Source organism: Rutilus rutilus, assembly GCF_951802725.1.
Source record: "Rutilus rutilus genome assembly, chromosome: 21".
Lineage (NCBI taxonomy): Eukaryota > Metazoa > Chordata > Actinopteri > Cypriniformes > Leuciscidae > Rutilus > Rutilus rutilus.
Window position 1 is genome coordinate 14,130,463 of NC_140226.1, and position 19,561 is coordinate 14,150,023.

At 38.3% G+C, this 19,561-nt stretch overlaps 1 protein-coding gene across 2 annotated transcripts in view; it reads left to right on the forward strand.

Annotated features, from left to right (window-relative positions):
- samd4a (sterile alpha motif domain containing 4A) overlaps window positions 1-19,561 on the forward strand; it is a 42,648-nt gene that overhangs the window by 17,633 nt on the left and 5,454 nt on the right. Inside the window, exons 3-12 of one of the 2 annotated variants that reach the window (XM_084393719.1) lie at window positions 4,527-5,051; window positions 8,263-8,517; window positions 8,722-8,831; window positions 9,624-9,710; window positions 10,393-10,624; window positions 10,944-11,029; window positions 12,073-12,185; window positions 16,600-16,798; window positions 17,707-17,833; window positions 18,936-19,243. In XM_084393719.1, the coding sequence (XP_084249845.1) occupies window positions 4,527-5,051; window positions 8,263-8,517; window positions 8,722-8,831; window positions 9,624-9,710; window positions 10,393-10,624; window positions 10,944-11,029; window positions 12,073-12,185; window positions 16,600-16,798; window positions 17,707-17,833; window positions 18,936-19,153 (1,952 nt within the window). In that variant the 3' untranslated portion in view covers window positions 19,154-19,243. Of the gene's footprint in view, window positions 1-4,526; window positions 5,052-8,262; window positions 8,518-8,721; window positions 8,832-9,623; window positions 9,711-10,392; window positions 10,625-10,943; window positions 11,030-12,072; window positions 12,186-16,599; window positions 16,799-17,706; window positions 17,834-18,935; window positions 19,244-19,561 lie in introns of those variants that run through there. The other variant, XM_084393720.1, reaches the window with a different exon arrangement.

The following is a 19,561-nucleotide window of genomic DNA, read 5'->3' on the forward strand; positions in this document are numbered from 1 at the left end:
ATGAGGTCACAAAACCACATTTCAGCGACCTTCTCACTGTGTGCAGTGTGTCAGCACAGGGTGTGTGTGGTTTCAGTTGATGCCGTCTCTGATGGTCTCGTATAAATAGGGTGTTATCACCAGTCCCCTGGTGTTTGGATTTGGTGTTGTGGCCATCCTATTTTTAGCTCGAGAGAATCATGTGTCTGACAAACACATCTCCTCCCATGCATACGTAGGCATGTGCGTGACTGTTTGTATGACTGTGCATGTGTTTTTATCAGCCGCCAATTGTGTCCCTGGTGTTAATGGAGCATCTGATGACATAGGATGGGGGGGTTGCATGTTATCCAGGCGTGTATCCATATTCAGGAGGGGCACTGATGCTGTGACCGGCCTGCAGGGGGTTTATATTCAGTCTCTCATTATAAGTGACTCAAAGTTCATCTAATTAAAAGGGGAAAATGTCTGTCTGCGTACGGTCGGCTGAATGGTCTCTAATGTGCACTGCTTGGGTTTAATCACCCATCTCCGTCTGGTGAACAGCATGTCTGTCTGTGTTCTGTTTGTTTGTTTGTTAAAGGTCTGTCGATGTACAAAGCTGGCTGTATTCTCTTCATCACACTGGCTTCTTTGCTTCATATGTAACATATCGACTCTGACACCCTGCTATGCCAGGAGATACACTTCGATATTGACATTGATTATTAGTATTATTATGTGTAGGAGATTTAATCAGTAATCAGTTAAATGAATGATTCAGACTCTCATAAAAACAATGGCTGAATTCAAAATAGCGTACTAGTAGGATGCTACTATATTTCTACTACTTTTTCTATTTCTTTCTATTTCATGTTTTATATGTAAAATTAGAAGTAGGATGATTGTATGACATTCCAAATTCAGCCAGTCTTGTTTTATTCCTGAATAGAGTTGTCAAAATTTAAAAAGTACCAAGTGTCAACTTCGGTATAAGTCGGTACTGACATTTTTTAATTGCCATTGTGTTCAGGCGCTCATCAGATATGTCTGTGATTGGTTTCCGAAGTCGATTTATGATTCATTGTCTCACTCATAAACACAGTGGCTGAATTTGAATTGCTACTCTTTTGCTAGACCTTTTGCTAGACCTTTGTATGTTAAAATTAGGAGTAGAATGATAGCATGATATTCCAAATTCAGCCAGTCAGTCGTTTCGTTCTTGAACAAATCAGTTGGTTGAATGATTCATTGACCTGCTCATAAAGACAGTAATGTGTTTAGTGAGGCTCACTCAGAAGGAATATTTTCAGTCATTGTTTTTGCTCAGGCCTCGCTCCTCTAGAGTAGTTTGTGCACTCAAACATTGTGCCATTGAAGAGCAGCTTCTAATTTAAGCCAATCGGAAGGTTAAGTGCAAGGGGTGGAGAAAAAAACAAATTACGGCCAAACTCAGGGATGTTTGAAAGCTCTGTTCCCTGAGAGCGGGCGCCACGTGGAGTTCACTGGAACACATTGTTTTACTGTCTAAAAATGACTCAGTGAAGCCTTAAAGAAGGGCTTTCCTCAGACTGACCGCTGTGAATCAACTGTGATTCACAGACTCCCTGCAGAGTGTTGCTTTCACTCCGTTTCGGCCTCTTTCTCTCTCTTTCTTTAAGTCACATCCAACTTTTTCGTCCCAATGCTTTAGTTTACACTTTAAATACTGTAAAAGGAAGGCGGTTTGGTGGATAAGTCAAAAGAAGAGTTAAAAAAAGGAGAGAGTTGTGGGCACAGAAGAAGAGTCAGAGAGAAACGCATTCCTATGAGGGTTACGTTCCACAAGAACGGGGTCTATGAACCGACTGCTTAGCTATGAGATATGAATTAGTATGTTTTATGTACCTTTCACTGGATTACAGATAAAAACAGCTTAATCAAGGTTTGCTCGTCCTGCGTGTGCTCTCCTAGCCTGGTCAAGCTGGTTTTAAAGGGTTTTTTGGGAATTTAACAGCTGGCTAAGTCACTAGACCATTTTGCCAACATTTTTCAGTTGCATAAACATAAACATTGGGCCAGTTGCATAAACATAGCCATTATGTTAAGACAGTGTCTTAAGATCTAGTATGACCCACTAACTGTCAAGGGGCAGCCAGTCTTACTTTTCGGTACCAGAATAGGCCAATTTATATTTGTATATTTTTAGATTTAAATAAGTTATGAACGGTCTCAAAGAAAAAAGTTTGTCTTACTTGTAAAACTAGTCTTAGCGGTTTATGCACCCGGCCTTAAAAATTACAAAAGCACATAAATTACTAAATAACATAAAAATAGAAGCTAATTCAAAATACTATAATAATATACCTTGATAATATAGAATTTTAATATCAGCAATTTATTGTTTTTTTAATAATGGCCTATCGGTATGTGTTATGTTCCGAAATGTGTCAGAACGTAATGCAAGTATGCAAAAAACTGACCGAACTATTGAACTTGTCTAGCTCACACATGAGATGGGTTTTGCAATATCTGGTGAGTCTGTTCTTGCAAAATTTCCAATGTAGGATTCAGCAGTGAGACGCATGGAAAAGGGAGAGTGTGAGAAAGAGGGCTACCGTCTCTCTGGAAGCTCTGTGATCGGATCCTGAAGGAAGTGAACGGGGGGATGGTGGCAGAGGAAGTCAGAATCCTTGAGATGAGTAGGTTGCATTGTTTTAGCAGCAGCACTCCCTCTATATCCAGCTGGATGGGTGGAGCGAAGGAAGAAGAACTGTGTAATGATGGAGGAGAGTGGGAGCCATAGAGGAGCTGGCAACCACTGAGGTAGAGCAGGACGCTGGCCAAGTTGAATGCTGGGCTCTAATTTTAGTAGAGGAGTGTTACTGAGGGTCATGAGGACTTTATTACCAGATAAACTCATCACAACCTTTGGCAAGGCACAAACTGAACCGGGCTGACTGAGTGGTGACACGTTGTGGTGGATGAATAACCTTCTCTCACCACATTTTGGATTTTCCTGTGTTTCTGAATTGGCGCTTTTGTCTAATCTTGATTTCAGAAACTTTCTTTTTTATATAGTTTGTCACATCTTGCGAAAGTCACCCCTTAACATGGCATGTTTTTAGTGGTTTGTGATTGTGGTTGCACACACATGGTCTTATTTAGTACTGAAGACATGAACTTGAAGGATGTTTCCATCAAACACTTTTTGTTTTGTGTTTTATAACAAATGGATTTTGCCTTAAAGTCTGGCTTAGTAACTGATAAGTTGCGGGTTTGAATACTGAATATTGCTTAAAAGTCTCAGATAAAGGACCACTCTTGAAGCCCGTTGGCCCATCAGTAAAAATGGAAGTGCCTGAAAAAGACTCCCAGAGAGACACTTAATCATTGGTCCCCAGTTGTCCTCAAGTCTGTGTGTCTCTCTTTAGCATGACATTGGTATGATGTGGTCTAAACAAGCATAGCTCCCTGCTAAACATGACAGAAGACCTCTGAAACATCTCTACTCGTGCACACACTTATGAAACAGTCATTTATGATCCTGTTTCATTAACGCTACAATCATTGTTGTCTTTTTGAAGTGCAAAATATGTCTCTTGATCTTATGGTAATGAATAGTTTCTAGTTTTGCATACTGGTCAGAACGTGTCAGGGTCTCATTTAGTCCCAAAATCAAACAGGGAAAAGTTTTGCATAACAAATATGACTTATTTTTAGAACTTTTTTTGGGACCAAGCGCAAATTCTCATTACCATAATGTATGTGTATGTGATCATTTTTGCAATTATTTTGTTAATTGCAACAATTCCCACTATTTTCAGTTGTGACTCACAATTTAAAATAATGATTTCTTTAAGTCTGCATTAAAGGTAGTAGCACATACTACAATGATGTTTAAATTTTTTTTTTTATAATTTAAATAATAAATATTATTTTCTCACGTTATTATTATTCTTTTTTTTTTTACATAATATGGTTATGAAAAACAATCCTAGTCATCCTAAAAATGTGAGTGAGACATTTTTTTTTTTCTAGCTTTCATGAGATTGTGATCATACAAGACATTCCTGGATCCCATTTGTGGCTATACGTAAAAGGCAGACCAAGAGAATAAATGAGTCATAGACCTGATCTGGAAGTGGCCAGAAGTTCACTCTGTGGCCGGCGTTCTCTATTATTGGTGGTGGACAAAGCCTCTGTCGTGACCTCAAAATATCTATAGTTCCTATAGTTTCTGAGGCATGTTAAAATAGGCTGCGTGACCCTGGTTATGAGTAGTGCTCTCAAAAAAAGATTTAAAATGTGGCCGCTATTTTAAAGGAAGAATGAAAAACAGGGATGACTTTGCTCAAGTTAATCTCATATTTTATTTTATTAACCTTGAATTCCTTTTATTTTATTACTTCTTTTTAATGTGCCCTTTTCTGTGAACATGTGATCATTACCCTACCTCCCTTAGCTTTTATTTTATTAAGGTGTAAACTTATGCTATACTTTGAATTCCTTTTATTTCATTCTTTATTTTAAACTGCCTTTTCTGTTTGTAGCTTAATGCTATTTACTGTCTTTTTTTTGTTTTGCAGTATTGATCAGTCAGTGGCAGAGCGAGACGAAGGAACGGGTCATCTCTCTGGTTCTGACTCACCTGCCTCTCCTTAAACCGGGCAACGTCGAGGCCAAGGTGGAGTACATGAGTCTCCTGCCAAAGATCTTGAGCCACACTATCGAACATGGCCGGCACTTGGAGGAAAGCAGGCAGCTTCTGTCTTACGCCCTCATTCACCCTGCAACCTCCCTCGATGACAGGGCGAACCTCGCCCTCTGGCTCAACCACCTGGAGGAGCGGGCGGCTGCCCGGGGCGCAGGAGACTCCCTTGAGCGTGTGTCTTCATCTCACCACGGGCAGCCTCCGCACCTCTACCCCCACCACCAGCGCTACGGGTCGGATGACCGCCTCAATGGCTGGCAGGGCTCGAGGGACTCTGGGCTCGGAAGTTGGCAGCAGCATCAGCAACAGGGCTGTGAAAACGGCCACCTCTCACTGTACCCAGCATCCTCTGTGCCCTCCACTATCAATGCTGTAGGAACAGGCAGTGGGACCAACACAAGTGAGTGGGCTATTCTTCACTTTTGGCTTGACCTGGGACACTCTTTGTCTCCTGTTGCTTAGTCTGTCTATAACCACAGGTGTTTCATCTAAGCTATCTGCTTTTTTTTCCTTTGGCAAGTGAGATTAAAACAGCTGCAGATTCAGCAACTCTTTGAAAAATTACATTATTGTGAGTGACCCTCTCAAATCCCTACCCATTTCCTCCAGGACAATTCAGATGCTGTACTTAAGACTTCAGTTTTATCTCGCATGTAGGAGCATTCAGAACACAGCCGTGCTGTGGGCGTAACAAAGATATTCAGATTGAACATATCTGTGGTCAGAGCACGATATTTCCAGCTAAGAATGCAAGGGTCTTTTTTTTCTGATGAAGGAGACAGCTGAGGATATAAATAAGGGCACATTTAAAGCACTGCTCTACCAGATCCTCTTTAGTTTTTGACTACTTAGAGTTTCAACAGCACAAAGGACTGGTTTCACAACTCTCCTCCAGCAACCTCAGGATGTAGGCTTTTAAAAGTCATTATGATTTTGGTCCATGTAAGATAAACAGGTCAACAAAAAGTGACAGAGGCACAAAATGACTCCTTTATCTATATAATTTTTTTAATATTATAAAATATAATACTTTATCACGACTGCTTCAGTCATGTAGGGTATCAGGTCAACAAAGTGAGATAGGTGCAAATGTACTTTTTAGATGCAAATTTACCTTAATTATGATTGTGAAGTAAGAGTAAAAAACGTCACTGTCTCCTTGACCAAGAATAAAATGTAACAATATATAAGACCCTTTTTAAACATTGTCAATTTTCTCCTCATAATCACCATGGAACATTGGTAAATTGAATTAGAAGAGCATCCTATGTCCTCCTTTACAAACACCCTCTCACCTCCCCAACTAAGCACCACATACCATCCCAGCTCTTCCCTTGTAAGGTATCCTTTGTGGAGGTTTGTATTTAGGGAAAATGGCTAATATTTAGGGACTGGAACTTGAAATGTTAGCTGGGCACCTATTTTAAACTAGCCCGCGAAGACCTATACATAGTCCAAACATTTACAGCCGCATATAGGAGGAGAAGACGGGCTCCACACGGCCTACAACGTATCTTCTCCATCTCATTCTCTGTTTGTTTCCTCTTTCCCCTCACCCGTGGCGGGGTTGAATGTTCCAGAAGAAGAAGACAGGCTCACCTGTTTAGTAGGTGCAATGGAAAAGACTCGCAGCTTGTTTGGTTTGCCAAGTTTTCCCCCCTCGGAGGAAACAAATAAACTTGTGTTGGTTGTTCTGGCTAAAGCAATAAGTGCTACAGAAGCTGTTAGTCAGACTTGTCTCAGATTTGTGCTGTAAATCTGAATCTCTTTGACATCAGATTTAGGTTTGTTTGGTTGGAGTGAAAGTTCACACCAAGGAACCACACACAAGTCTGCTTGAAAATGGGATCTGGGGTACGGTTCATGTGTACATACTGTAATTTGAGTTGATTACCCGTTATTGATAACATATCATTTGCCTGTCTTTAGGGAAAGGAAACTTTTATTTAGAACGGGTTCTGAATCTTTTAGACTCTTATGAGTCGGTTATTTTCAGTGAATCAAAAACAGTGTAATCTGATTCCCAAAATGAATGACTCTTATGAGTTTTTCTTTTTTCAGTGAATCAAAAAACATACATACCTAACCCTAACAGCTTATAACTTCTTATGTTATGTTGTGAGACTTAAATCAGTGTAGTTACTAACTGCATGTTCATAACATGTCAAAGTTAAATATTATGATGTTTGTCAGAAGTACTTTGTAAAAAATAACTGAATAAAACAAATGAGCAATTTTTGTTCTTAGTATTGTGATTTAATATATAGTTGTATGCGTCTCAACAAAGATTATGAAGTCATTGAAAAGTTTGTGTAAACCAGTGTTATTGATAACTAAATCGAAAACTATATAACAAAAAATCAAGCTGAATTATATATATAATTTAATTAGATGAAAAACTTCAATTTAAGAAAAAGAAAGGAAAATTAGACATGTTACCTTGACAACTAACTTAAATAAAATAAAATAAAAAACATTTAATTTCAGGTACTAAAATTAGTAAAAAAAAAAAATTTTAATTAAAATGAAACCTGAATATATATATATATATATATATATATATATATATATATATATATATATATATATATATATATATATATATATATATATATATATATTAGGGCTGTCAAATAATTAATCGCACCAAAATAAAAGTTTGTGTTCACATAATATATGTGTGTGTACTGTGCATAATTATTTTGTATATATATAAATACACACACATGCATGTAAATATTTAAGAAAAATTTGTTATTTATATATAAAATATTTATATTTATTTATAATACAAATTATATATAATATATATACAGTATATTTAAGCAAATATTTCTTAAATATATACATGCATGTGTGTGTATTTATATATATACAAAATAATTATGCACAGTACACACACATATATTATGTGAACACAAACTTTTATTTTGGTGCGATTAATCGTGATTAATCATTTGACAGCCCTAATATATATATATATATATATTTATATATATATATATATATATATATATATATATTGATATTTGATATATTTATATATATATATTTATATATATATATATATATATTTGAAATATATATTGATATTTGATATATATATATATATATATATATATATATATATAAATAAAATCCAATTCTAATGTATTGTATTTAATGTAATAATTAAACATATATAAATATATATGTATACAAATAAGAACTGCGTGGTCACAGGAATATGGAGTAGATGGTATATTGTTACATTTTGAATTCATTATTATGAATTAATTATTTATTCAGAATACCCTTGGAGTATGAAATCATATCCTGTTGCTCATATTCATTGCAGTCCAAAATAATTGTGCATACTTAAAGCAACTGAAAGCCCCTGTACTATTCTACCCTCAGATTGTCCGCACTGACTAGACAGAAAATAGTGCGTTTTAAAAAGTTCCTCTTTATGTCTGCTTGGTAACAGCAGGGCTACTAAACGTAGCTTCTAAATTTGAAGCTTTTGATAGAAGTTTCCGGAAATATAACGGTCCCGACTTGTTTGTGTTCACGATGATCCCCGTGGCCCGATCTCACGGCGCATGTCTGTTTTTTTTTCTTTTCTCTCGCAGTCCTGTCGGGTGGGCAGCACAGTCCTCTGAGGCGTTCTGTGTCTCTGACCCCTCCGATGAGCGGCGGATCTAACCAGCCTCTGGGGCACGGGTGGCTCTCTCAGGAGGACCTGCGTCCCCGCGGGCCGGCCCCCGACCACGCCCCCATCTCTCCCCAGAGCAGCGTGGCGTCCTCGGGCAGCGGAGGCAGCGAGCACCTGGAGGAACACACTGCTGTCCGAAGTACATTCCATGAGGACGGCAGCGGAATGAGGGGTGAGCCACACATGTGTTCATGCAGATTTAAAGAAACAGGGATGTGACTGACTGTCTTAAACCCATTTTTAGTGCATCTTGGAAATAAAAAAATGGTCTAATGAGTCATTAAGATGAGCCCCCAGACCTTTAAAAATTAGGTCACTCACATAAAATCCTATCTTGCATTGCTTTTCATCTGAAATAATGTGATGTCACTCTCAGATGTGCCGGCATGGCTGAAGAGTCTTCGTCTACATAAGTACGCTGGGCTCTTCTCCACCATGACATATGATGAGATGATGTCACTGTCAGAGCATCAGCTGGAAGCTCAGGTTGGTGCTTTCATTGCTCTTCATTGTTACGCTTCAAAAAAATTGTTTTCTTACTCAGAATGTTAGAATTTTTCCAATTTATACCACACATTTGTGTTGCCTTTCAATTTATATTTCTTACCCCATTGGCAGTTTTTTTTTCCTTCTAATTTAAGCATAAATCTCACTCAATTTGATTAGACATCTCTAAAAATAGACTTCATATAGTGACGTTTTCTTTCTCAACTAAATGTATCTTGTTTTAAGAATGTTCAGGTATTTATATTGGAAAATAAGTCAAAAATACTGCAGATCACCTCCAACCGGTTTGATAGCTTAAAGTTACAATGTAACATTGCCAGGGAAGTTATGCAGACATGCTGAGTTTGAGCCAAACACAAGACTTAATTGCTTCTTGTAATTTATGTGATACTGGGGAGACTCACAATTATAGTATCTTGATTTAGCTAGCTATGTTGTGCATTTAGATCCAAATACTTTGTGCCCACAACTAGTTGTAGAGTTACTGTGGTAACAATGCATACAAAACATAGAAAGACATTGCTTGTGGAATAACACATATGGGACCTTAATGGAAAATTGTAAGTTTTTATGTGTGAAATTTGGCTATTGATTGGCTATTATTGTAGGTGAATCTTATATAACTTGTCCATCTTGTACCTACATTTATAGATTTGTAAATTGTATATGTTGTAGCATTGTTGCATATTATCAGGTAAGATAAAAGCAATCTTTTTTTATGTCATGTAGCATGTCAGATTGTGTCTTAAACATTGTTTTCCTCTGATATAGCAAGTCACTAAAGGGGCACGGCACAAGATCATCATCAGTATTCAGAAGCTGAAAGACCGACATAACATGCTGCGCTGTTTGGAGAAGGTCAGAGCCTCTCTTTTCCCATCTCAGTTTATTTCAACCCATAATCTGAACAGTCCTATTGATCACCAACTTCACATTTGCATTGATTTGCACAGCAGATGCTTTTTTCACTTTTAGTTTTCACCTTCAATCTTACAGTTTCCAGCCTTGATCTTTAACTGCAGTGCCACATTAACTCTGGAGCCCAAACCTCCGCTAATATCATTTTCACATGCAGTTTTTAATGCGTGTTAATTATCATCTTTTTAATTCAAGGACAATATTTGAAACAACAAGAGACCGGAAGGAGCCAGATGTCTAATTTCAGAGCAACCTTTTCATCAAGCTTTCCATCTCGGAACATTTGTAGCATCAGAAATAAGACACCTCCTCCCGATAGCCGGATCCATTTAAAGTTTTAATGCCCCGCATGTGTCGGCCCCGTTAGAGTCGCACCGTGCGACGGGGAAACAAACACGCACGTATTTTTGGTAGACCTTTATTTTGTCCTCACATGTCATTTTCCGCCTCATTACATGTCTGAAATATCCCGACACCTGACAGTTGCCCGTATTGAATTTATGGAAGTGTCCAAAATAATGCTGCACCGCAACCTTGAATAACTTGCATCCATTCATTTGTCATCTCTCGTCTCTCTCTCTCTCTCTCTCTCTCTCTCTCTCGCTCTCGCTTTCTCTTTCAGGATATTTTGGAGGGAGGGAATCTACGTGCTCCTTTGCAGGAGCTCCACCAGATCATCCAGACGCCCATTAAAACCTGCAGCACAGAGGATTCATCACAGCGCCACCTGCTGAGCGCAGAGGGGAAGAGCAGCATCGCCAGCTCACACCTGGGCGGAGGAGAGACGGAGGGAAACTCCACGCTCATAGCCGAGGGAGACATCCCTGCTCAGTTCACTCGCGTCATGGGCAAAGGTTCACGCGTAGTTCTTCCTTCCCGTAATCTTGAGAATCATTTGAGGCTTTTAGGATTGTTTAAATCCTATCCGTTACTTTCCTTTTCCACACGTCTTTATCTTACAGACAGAAAAATGGGTCAGAGGTTGTCAGACAGAGATTATGTAATCTAGTTTCCTTAATTTTTGCTGAGCTTTCCATAAACATATGAGACTGAAAGTCACATTAAACTCATACTGAAACATAGCAGCAGCAGTAGTAGTTTTGGCATCATGGAAAATGCTTTTATTTTTATTTTGAATAAATATGTGACTCTTTTTGTCTTTCTTTGTGACAGTTTGCACACAACTCCTCGTTTCCGGGTCGGATGAGGAGAACATTAGTTCCTACCTACAGCTTATTGATAAGTGCCTAATTCATGAGGTAAGCATTCATGAAAGCAAAATTAATTTCTTAATATATGAAAGTTCTGGGTCTTATTATGAAATATTGATCCGCTTTTTATTATTCAATAAATTCTCATTGGAGACAATCAAGTCCTAACTTGTTGAGTATCCTGTTTCACTCAGGAAAAAATATGTTATAATATTATAGTTATATTATAGTTATGTTACATTATTTAGTAAAATGGTTAGGTAACCAGTACTGAAAAATATTAACAATAATTTTTCTGTAATTAAAGTTAAGCTAAAAATAAAATAAAGTAAAATTAAATTAAATTAAATTAAATTGAAATATTAAATTAAATTAAATTAAATAAATAATTAAATTAGATTGATGTATGGTTTGTTGGGATAGGACAATATTTGGCCGAGATATAACTATTTGAAAATCTGGAATCTGAAATTTTTTGGCAACTAACTGAAATAAGTTGAAGTTGAAACATTAAAATAACTTAATTAAAAACTAATAAAAAAGACAAAAGGACATAATATAAAAAATAAAATCTAATTTTAAATCATGATTTGCTTCTCTGATTTAGACCGATGGGGACGTTAACATTCTAGAGAGCATTTGATTGGATAAAATTTGTAATTGTCATCAATATTTATGATCATCTTATCAGGAAGACTGCAGAAGAGTGCATCTGATGAAAAAATATAATTTATTTCATGTTTCAAAGCTAATAAACGTGATCTTAAAGTCACTAAACAATTTTTATTTCATGGTGTTTAAGGCATTTACGGATTAGGTGCTTTTATCCCAATCAAAATACAAAACTGCTTTAGTTTAGTCGTTCGTGACTGTCATGGTCAGCAAATGGCAAGCATACAGTTCTTTTTATTGGTTTGTATTATTCTTATTATTGAAACTGCTGAACAAATCACACAGAATTAAAGAATAAGCAGACATAGTCCCATTAGACACGGTTTTGGAGTCTTCACTTCACTGTGATGTTAATGGTGGGCAGTGTTGAATCTCTCTGTCCCACCCCTCACTGTTCTGACGTCTCGCACCCCTCGCAGGCCTTCACAGAGACGCAGAAGAAGAGGTTGTTGTCATGGAAACAGCAGGTGCAGGTGCAGTTCCGGTCAATTTCACGGAAAACTTTACTGGACTTAACAGGACAGAGACGAAGGTAGAGTGAATTTCGGAGGTCATGATTAGCACGCAATTTAACATTTTGTTTCTGCTGAGATTTACTTTTCTTCTGTCTGGGGTCCTAGAAACTCTGATACTGGAAAACGTCATGTCCCTCCGACATATTGAAACCCTTTAGATATTACTGAAGTTTTAACTCTCTGTTTTAGCCTTAAATTTACCCTTCAAAAATTCACTGTTATTCAGGATTTCCTATTTGGGGTTAGTTGGACCCAAGCCGAAACATGCTGTAGAAAAATACAATAAAACAAATCCAAATAAAATAAACGGGTACTTCTTCATCTACCAGATAGTTTTAGCATGTAATTGCATCTGTCAGTTTTCATAAAACATTTTTGGAAATTTAATTTGGTAAGTAGCTGTGTCTTAAAGGGATAGTTCACCCAAAAATGAAAATTCTGTCATCATTTACTCACCCTCAAGTTGTTTCAAACCTGTATGAATTTCTTTCTTCTGCTGAACACAAAAGAAGATATTTTGAAGAATATGAACTTATTATCATTATCATTATTGCACCATCATTACTGTAATAAACTGACAGGTTAACTGTACATTATCAGTGACTTGTAAATGATTGAGTGAATTTCAGTGGAAGATTTTGATCTGATTAATAGGGCAGTGTTTCCTAAGAAAACCTGTTTTGTTGCTCAAGTTTTACCAAATGACATCATACTGTGGACTGAGAACAGACTTTAGGCAAGAACAGTACTTTTGAGGTTTACCCTGTCAGATTTGTTGATTGATTTAGGGCAGAATTGTCATCTGTGTTTTTATTTATTGGACTAAGACTTTAATGATGATCGGATACCACAAACCACACAGAAGTGTTTAGGACTATGAGTCACGGTATGCCGTCACTCCCTACTGGATTGCATCAGGGTCTGAAAATAGAGCATATGATACTCAGCTAGAATCTCCGATTTTATGTCTCAGCGTGAAGCATTACAGACTTCTACATTAGTGGTTCACAACCTTTGTAACTTTATGGTCTCCATTGCCAAAGTCAGTACTGGAAGGCCCTCCTACACAGACTCTGGTTTTTCGTCTTGTACTTCTGCCAAAATCAAAATTATACCAAAAGCACTCGCTTGTTTACAGTCTTCTTTAAAACAAATCAGGGCTGTCAAATACATTAAAGTAATGAATCAATTAAACTGTACACTCTTTTTTTTATTTGATATATTTGTTTACGGTGCCTTAAAATTAACATATCATTGCATATATATATATATGAAATATATATATACAAGGCTCGAAATTGCGACCATTTTGGTCGCATATGCTCCTGAAATTTAATCTGTGCGACCTAAAAATATATTTGGGAGCATTTGTGCGAGTGCAAATAATGGTTGTGCTGCGACCTGTTTTCATTTCTCTAAAAAACGTTTGCAAATTACTTCACAGTGTGTACCTTATGTGCGCTGATACGCGATGGCCGGACCGTCATTCTATCCAACGTTATATAACCAATCCCGGGGTTTTTCCTGCATTGATTTTTTTTGGCGGCCGCCAAAGCCTTTGATCGGTGCGTGAGTGACTGCTGCGCTTGACGAGAGAAAGCCCCGGCCGCGCGCGCGCACTCTCACGTCTTCAAACAACACGAGCGCTGTCTTGCTCCCTCTCCCTTGCGCATATTAATCAAAATCATTTGACACGATAGAAAAAGGGCGGAAGACCGAAGTTTCACGTGGAGCATTCGGAGATTTTTTTTTCTCCTAAATTACCGTGGAGTGTGAATTGTGCTAAAAAATAAACTACCGGGATAATCACACAACGCTTGCCGTATGCTACCATAGACATCATATAGCTAGACGCCCTATTGGCCGCTGGGCGCAAGAAATGCGGCCGCCATCTTAAACCGGTCATACTCCTATTTGCGTTGCATAGCAGCAGTAGACGCCAGAGCACTGTGCAGCATATTCCTGCTCAAATCGGCGGACCATCACTCGGGGATTACTTTTCACAAGTTAGATTTAACATTTAACATTACCGTACTATTGGTTGTATTTTGTGAATAAAATATGCAATGTGTCCTGTATCATAGCTACATGTATGACCTTTGCAGCAAAAAAACCCGCGTGAAAATCGGTTCGGTATTCAGTGAGATATGATTAATTAAATGTGCTGACACCTGCCAAACAGATTACACTGAGCGGAGCGGTTGACCGGTTTAAGATGGCGGCCCCACGGCTCGTCCGTGCCAATAGGCAGTAGCGGTCGATAGGGCGTCTACCTATATGATGTCTATGTATGCTACACTTCCACTAATGACACTCCGATTCGCGAACTAATGACTCATTTGAACCGATTCACTTTAATGAACAACTGATCTGTCCAACACACTCACGAGACGTCTGAATCGGTGTATAACAAATCGGTACCACTTTACAATAATGTTCCACTTATTAAATTCTAGTTAACACAGTTGTACTTTTTTTTTATTTTTTTTTACATAGTTAAATGCACTGTGAAGTAACATTAATGAACAGCTGTATTTTTATTAACTAAGATTAACAAAGATTAATACAGCATATTAATAGCAATAGAGTGCCAAGTGCCAAGCAAAAAATGCAGGGACAGGTGTGTGGCAAACAAATCAGGTTCAATTATTAAGGCTTTTAATCGGCAGGATACGTCAAATATAACCATACTGTCTATGAATATAACACCGCATACACCATCGCCAAAGAAGAGCTTGCCTTCACTAAATTTATGTCAAATGACAAATCATGTGCCAATATCATCGGGGTGAGATGATATAGAGCCAGAAGACCAAATTTTGAATCTTGGCCACAGGATGAAATAAAATTTGTTAATATATAATTTGTAGTTGTGTTGCTCCTTAATTTTTGGTGGGTGCTCCTAAATTTTTGCTGGTGCTCCTAACTTTTTGAAGTTGGGAGCACCAGTGCTACCAAGTAAAAAAGTTAATTTCGAGCCCTGATATATATATATATATATATATTGTCCGTATTATTTGCCCCTTGGTAAAAATGATCAAAGATGGCTGTAAAAAATAAATCTTCATTGGTAATCCTTTTGATATTTTATTTAAAAAAATTGCAAAAATCTAACCTTTCATTGAAGTAAAATAATTGAAAGAGGGGGGGAAATCACATTATTGAAATAAATGTTTTTCTCCAAAACACGATGGGAACAATTATTTGCCCCCTTTAATTAAATACTTTTTGCAACCTCCTTTTTCCAAGATAACTGCTCTGAGTTTTCTCCTATAATGCCTGATGAGTTTGGAGAACACCTGACAGGAGATCAGAGACCATTCCTCCATACAGAATCTCTCCAGATCCTTCAGATTCCCAGATCCATGTTGGTGCTTCTTCTCTTCAGTTCAGCCCACTCATTTTCTATAGGGTTCAGGTCTGGGACTGGGATGGCCATTGCAGATGCTTGGTTTTGTGCTCAGTGACCCATTTTTGTTTTGATTTTGATGTTTGTTTTTGGATCACTGTCCTGTTGGAAGATCCAAACATGGCCCGTTATAAGATTTCTAGCACAGGCTGTCAGGTTTAGATTTTTTTATCTGTCGGTATTTGATCGAATCCATGATGCCATGTATCTGAACAAGATGTCCAGGACCTCTGGCAGAAAATTAGGCCCACAGCATTAAAGATACAGCAGAGTATTTCATTTTACACATGGGGTACTTTTTTATCCCTGTATGAACCAAACCCATATTAAGTGTTTGCTGCCAAAAAAGCTTTTTTGTTTCATCTGAACATTCATTTGAACATGCCATAGTCCTGCTGCAGGAGGCATGAGGACTGCAGATGTGGCCAGAGCAATAAACTGCAATGTCTGTAATGTAAGACACCTAAGACAGTGTCACAGGGAGACAGGAAGGACAGCTGGTCATCCCTGCAGTGTCAAAGCACGGGTGACCACGTGTCCCCTCAGACGTGTTCGAGAGCTTTAAAAAGTGTCTTGGTGGAAGGGTGGAGTAACAAGAACTAGCAAATCTGCTGCGGTCCATGAGGATGAGATGTACAGTAGTACTCAAAGCAGCCGGTGGACACACCACATACTGACGGCTACTTTTGATATTGACCTCAGCTCTGTTCAGGGACTCATTATTCCATTTCTGTTCATCAGATGCCTGTGAAAATCGGCCCGTTTATGTCTCGGTTGTTAAATCTTTTTATGTTCATACAAATGTTTACACAGTAAAATAATTGTTAGGAAAAAAAGCAGCTGAATACACACATACATACACACACACACACACGTATATATTAATAATGTATAACATCTTAATAATTATTATTATTATATACATTTTAAATTTGTTTAAAATATTTTTATATATAATTTTCTGTTTTTTTATATATATTTTTCTATATATTTTACGACACTGTCTGCCTGTTTCATTTCAGCAGCCGCTATGGTCAGTCCAACTCCCTCCCAACCACGGGCTGTGTAGGCAGCGGCGTTCCCACACGGAGAAACTTGCGCCAGTATCAGATGCGGAGTTTGCCTGGTATAAGACCTGGCCTTTTGGGTACCACCGGGCTGTTCGGACCAACCCCCCGGAGCAGCAGCAGCACCCCTACCGGCCTGAAACAGGGCAGACAGGTTTGTCATTTCACAGTGGCTTTCAACAACACCGAACCCAAAGCGTAAATGACTCTATTACCACTTCAAACTGAAGGGAGCACTAGTTTTTGAAGTGGATGGAGCTGGAGGCAATTTACAGCATTCCAGAATTCCAACATCACTGTTGAATGGAACAACTGAGGATTGGGTTTTGGAAGCGTAGCGATAACCTGGCATTCTTGCGTGTCTGCTCAAACATTTTTCTAGGCACGCTTACAATGGGAGGAAGTTCCAACTGCCTCCCCGGTTCAGAGTCTGTGGACGGTGGGGTTAGGTGCGCGAAATAGCGATGAGTCATGTGTGGGGAGAAGTGCGACTGGAGGGAGGGGAGAAAAGAAGAGGAGAGGAGAAAAAGAAAGAGAGAGTGAGCTAGTCAGAGGCAGTGAGAACAGTGCACAGGCATTTCCTGTTTTTCCCTGCTCCTCTGAACGGGAGGGCCAGGAAAGGGGGGAGAGGGAGTCAAATGAAGGGAGTGAGAGAGTGAATGAAAGTAGGATAGGCAGGTTAGAAAGGCTTATTCGCATCAAATCACTCCATGAATGGATGAAACTTACAAGACAATCAGTTACAAATGTCACCACAAAATCAGAAGAAATCCTATTTTACCCAGTGTGACATTTAAATGTGTTCCTGTGCTAAAAAAAAGTCATGTTTCACACTGAATGAATGAGAAAGGATGTGCTTTTATAACTAGACATTTTATGTTTAGAACAATAAAAGGCTTTATAATAGGTCAAACTGTTTTTCATGTGTTATTCAGATTTTATTTGAATGAATTCCGTTACATTTGTTATCATTTATTTTGTCAGTCCCAACATTCACATGAGCACAGATTGTGGTATGATGTCAATGTAATTTGGTTGACGTGTGTTGTTGTTTTTTGTTAGGGTTTGTGGTTTGCCAACCCAGGGGGCAGTAACAGCATGCCCAGCCGCACACACAGCTCAGTTCAGAGGACTCGATCACTGCCCGTCCACACCAACCCACACACCATGGCCATGTTCCAGCAAACAGGTAAGAGACAGGAACTCAAACACACTGATTATGTGTAACTCACAGTCTGGAGTTCCTTCATCTCCGACACAAAAAAAAACCCAGATGACTTAAGAGAGGCAAAAGTTTGGAATAGTTTCCCTCCAGTTAAGGAGCTCTGAGGTTAAAAAAAGCTTGTAAATGAAGTGCCATCCGAGACATTGGTCATTCTGCTGTTTCTTCTTCTTTTTTCTTTTTGGCTGTGCATGAAAATTAATAATCAACTTTCAAGTGTGCATTACACTGTGCTGTATTTAAAATGTCGGTGTGAAGGCACCATCATTTTTCTAGACTACATTTTTGTACTAATTAATTATGCTCAAAAAGCTAAAAGAAATTAAGATATTACAATCAGAGGTTTTAATAAAATATATATTTTTTATATATTTTTTTTGTATATAAATTAGTTTTACTTATATATGTGTGTGTGTGTGTATATATATATATATATATATATATATATATATATATAATAATTTTTTTGCATTGTAAAGATTTAAAATGTCTTAAATTTCATTCCCTTAAACAGGCAGATACCCTGTCTTGTCAAGTAAAAAGATATTATCAAATATTTGCTAGTGATCAGAGACAGTTTCTTTCTTCTGACTGAAACCGCGTCACATGTTTAAAGGGAAAGTTTTCCATGTTCTTCACACATCGACTCAAGCGTTGTGCTGTGTGTGCTCCACTGACACACATTCAGAACAGACAGATGTTCCTCTCAGCCTGCAGCTGAAACGCACTTCCTTTAGTTTGCTCCGTTCTCGTGGATTTGCAGAAATACTCGAAGAAGAAAGCGGGGCTGTGTACGGGAGTGTGTACAGTGTTTTTTGTGTGCTAGGTTGCGTGCTACAATGACTTTCTTTGTGCCTGCCACTTTCTCTCTCTGACTCTTCCCTTTCCCTTTCTCATTGCTGCCCATCCCAATGTGTTCATACTAACGCCTTGATTAATTCAAAGGCATCAAAACGAGAGCACTGTGAGAGAGACTTGAGGGGCCTTACAGGATTTAATGCTTAAAAATAGCAGGTTGTCTGTTCCGTCCAGCCAGTGGTTGCCTAACTCAGCTCTTCCTTCCCACAAGGGATTTTCAAAGGCCTGTTTGCTGTTGACTCAGCTAAAGACGAGCACTGTAAAGGCCAGGCCAAGCAGCGCTGCAGGAGTCCTGAGCAACCAGAGTCCGCCCCATCCAGACTGAATCAACTCTTTTACAACAGAGATCCCACTGTAGTCCAGTATACTACTGAGGGAACTATGAACACATTCGGTTCACAATCAGTTCAGTGCAATTTGCAAGCATAATGGCTGTGAATTTTGAAAATTGAGGTCGCAATTTGGAGCTATTGATCAATTGTAGCAGGCATAATGACTAGGATGTGAATGGGACACTTTGAGAAGTTTGAAATAGACCTTTGTTTGGCTTTTTTTCTCTAGCTGGTAAAGGTCTGAGTGGGTTAATGGTAAAAAAGAAAGGATGAAATATTGGTCTGATTATTAGAGCCTGTTTTTATCTATGATTTATCTGAAACTTATGGTCTAAGGTCTGGGCTAATAACTTCAAGGTTAAAGGTTTGAATCTGACAAGGGGTGACCTGAATCTATTGTGCTTTTGGGCAAAACACATAACCATTGATTGATGCAAGGGCGACACTTCATGTAATAAATGTACTGTAAGTTGAAAGTGTCTGATAAAAATGATCTGTGATGCTT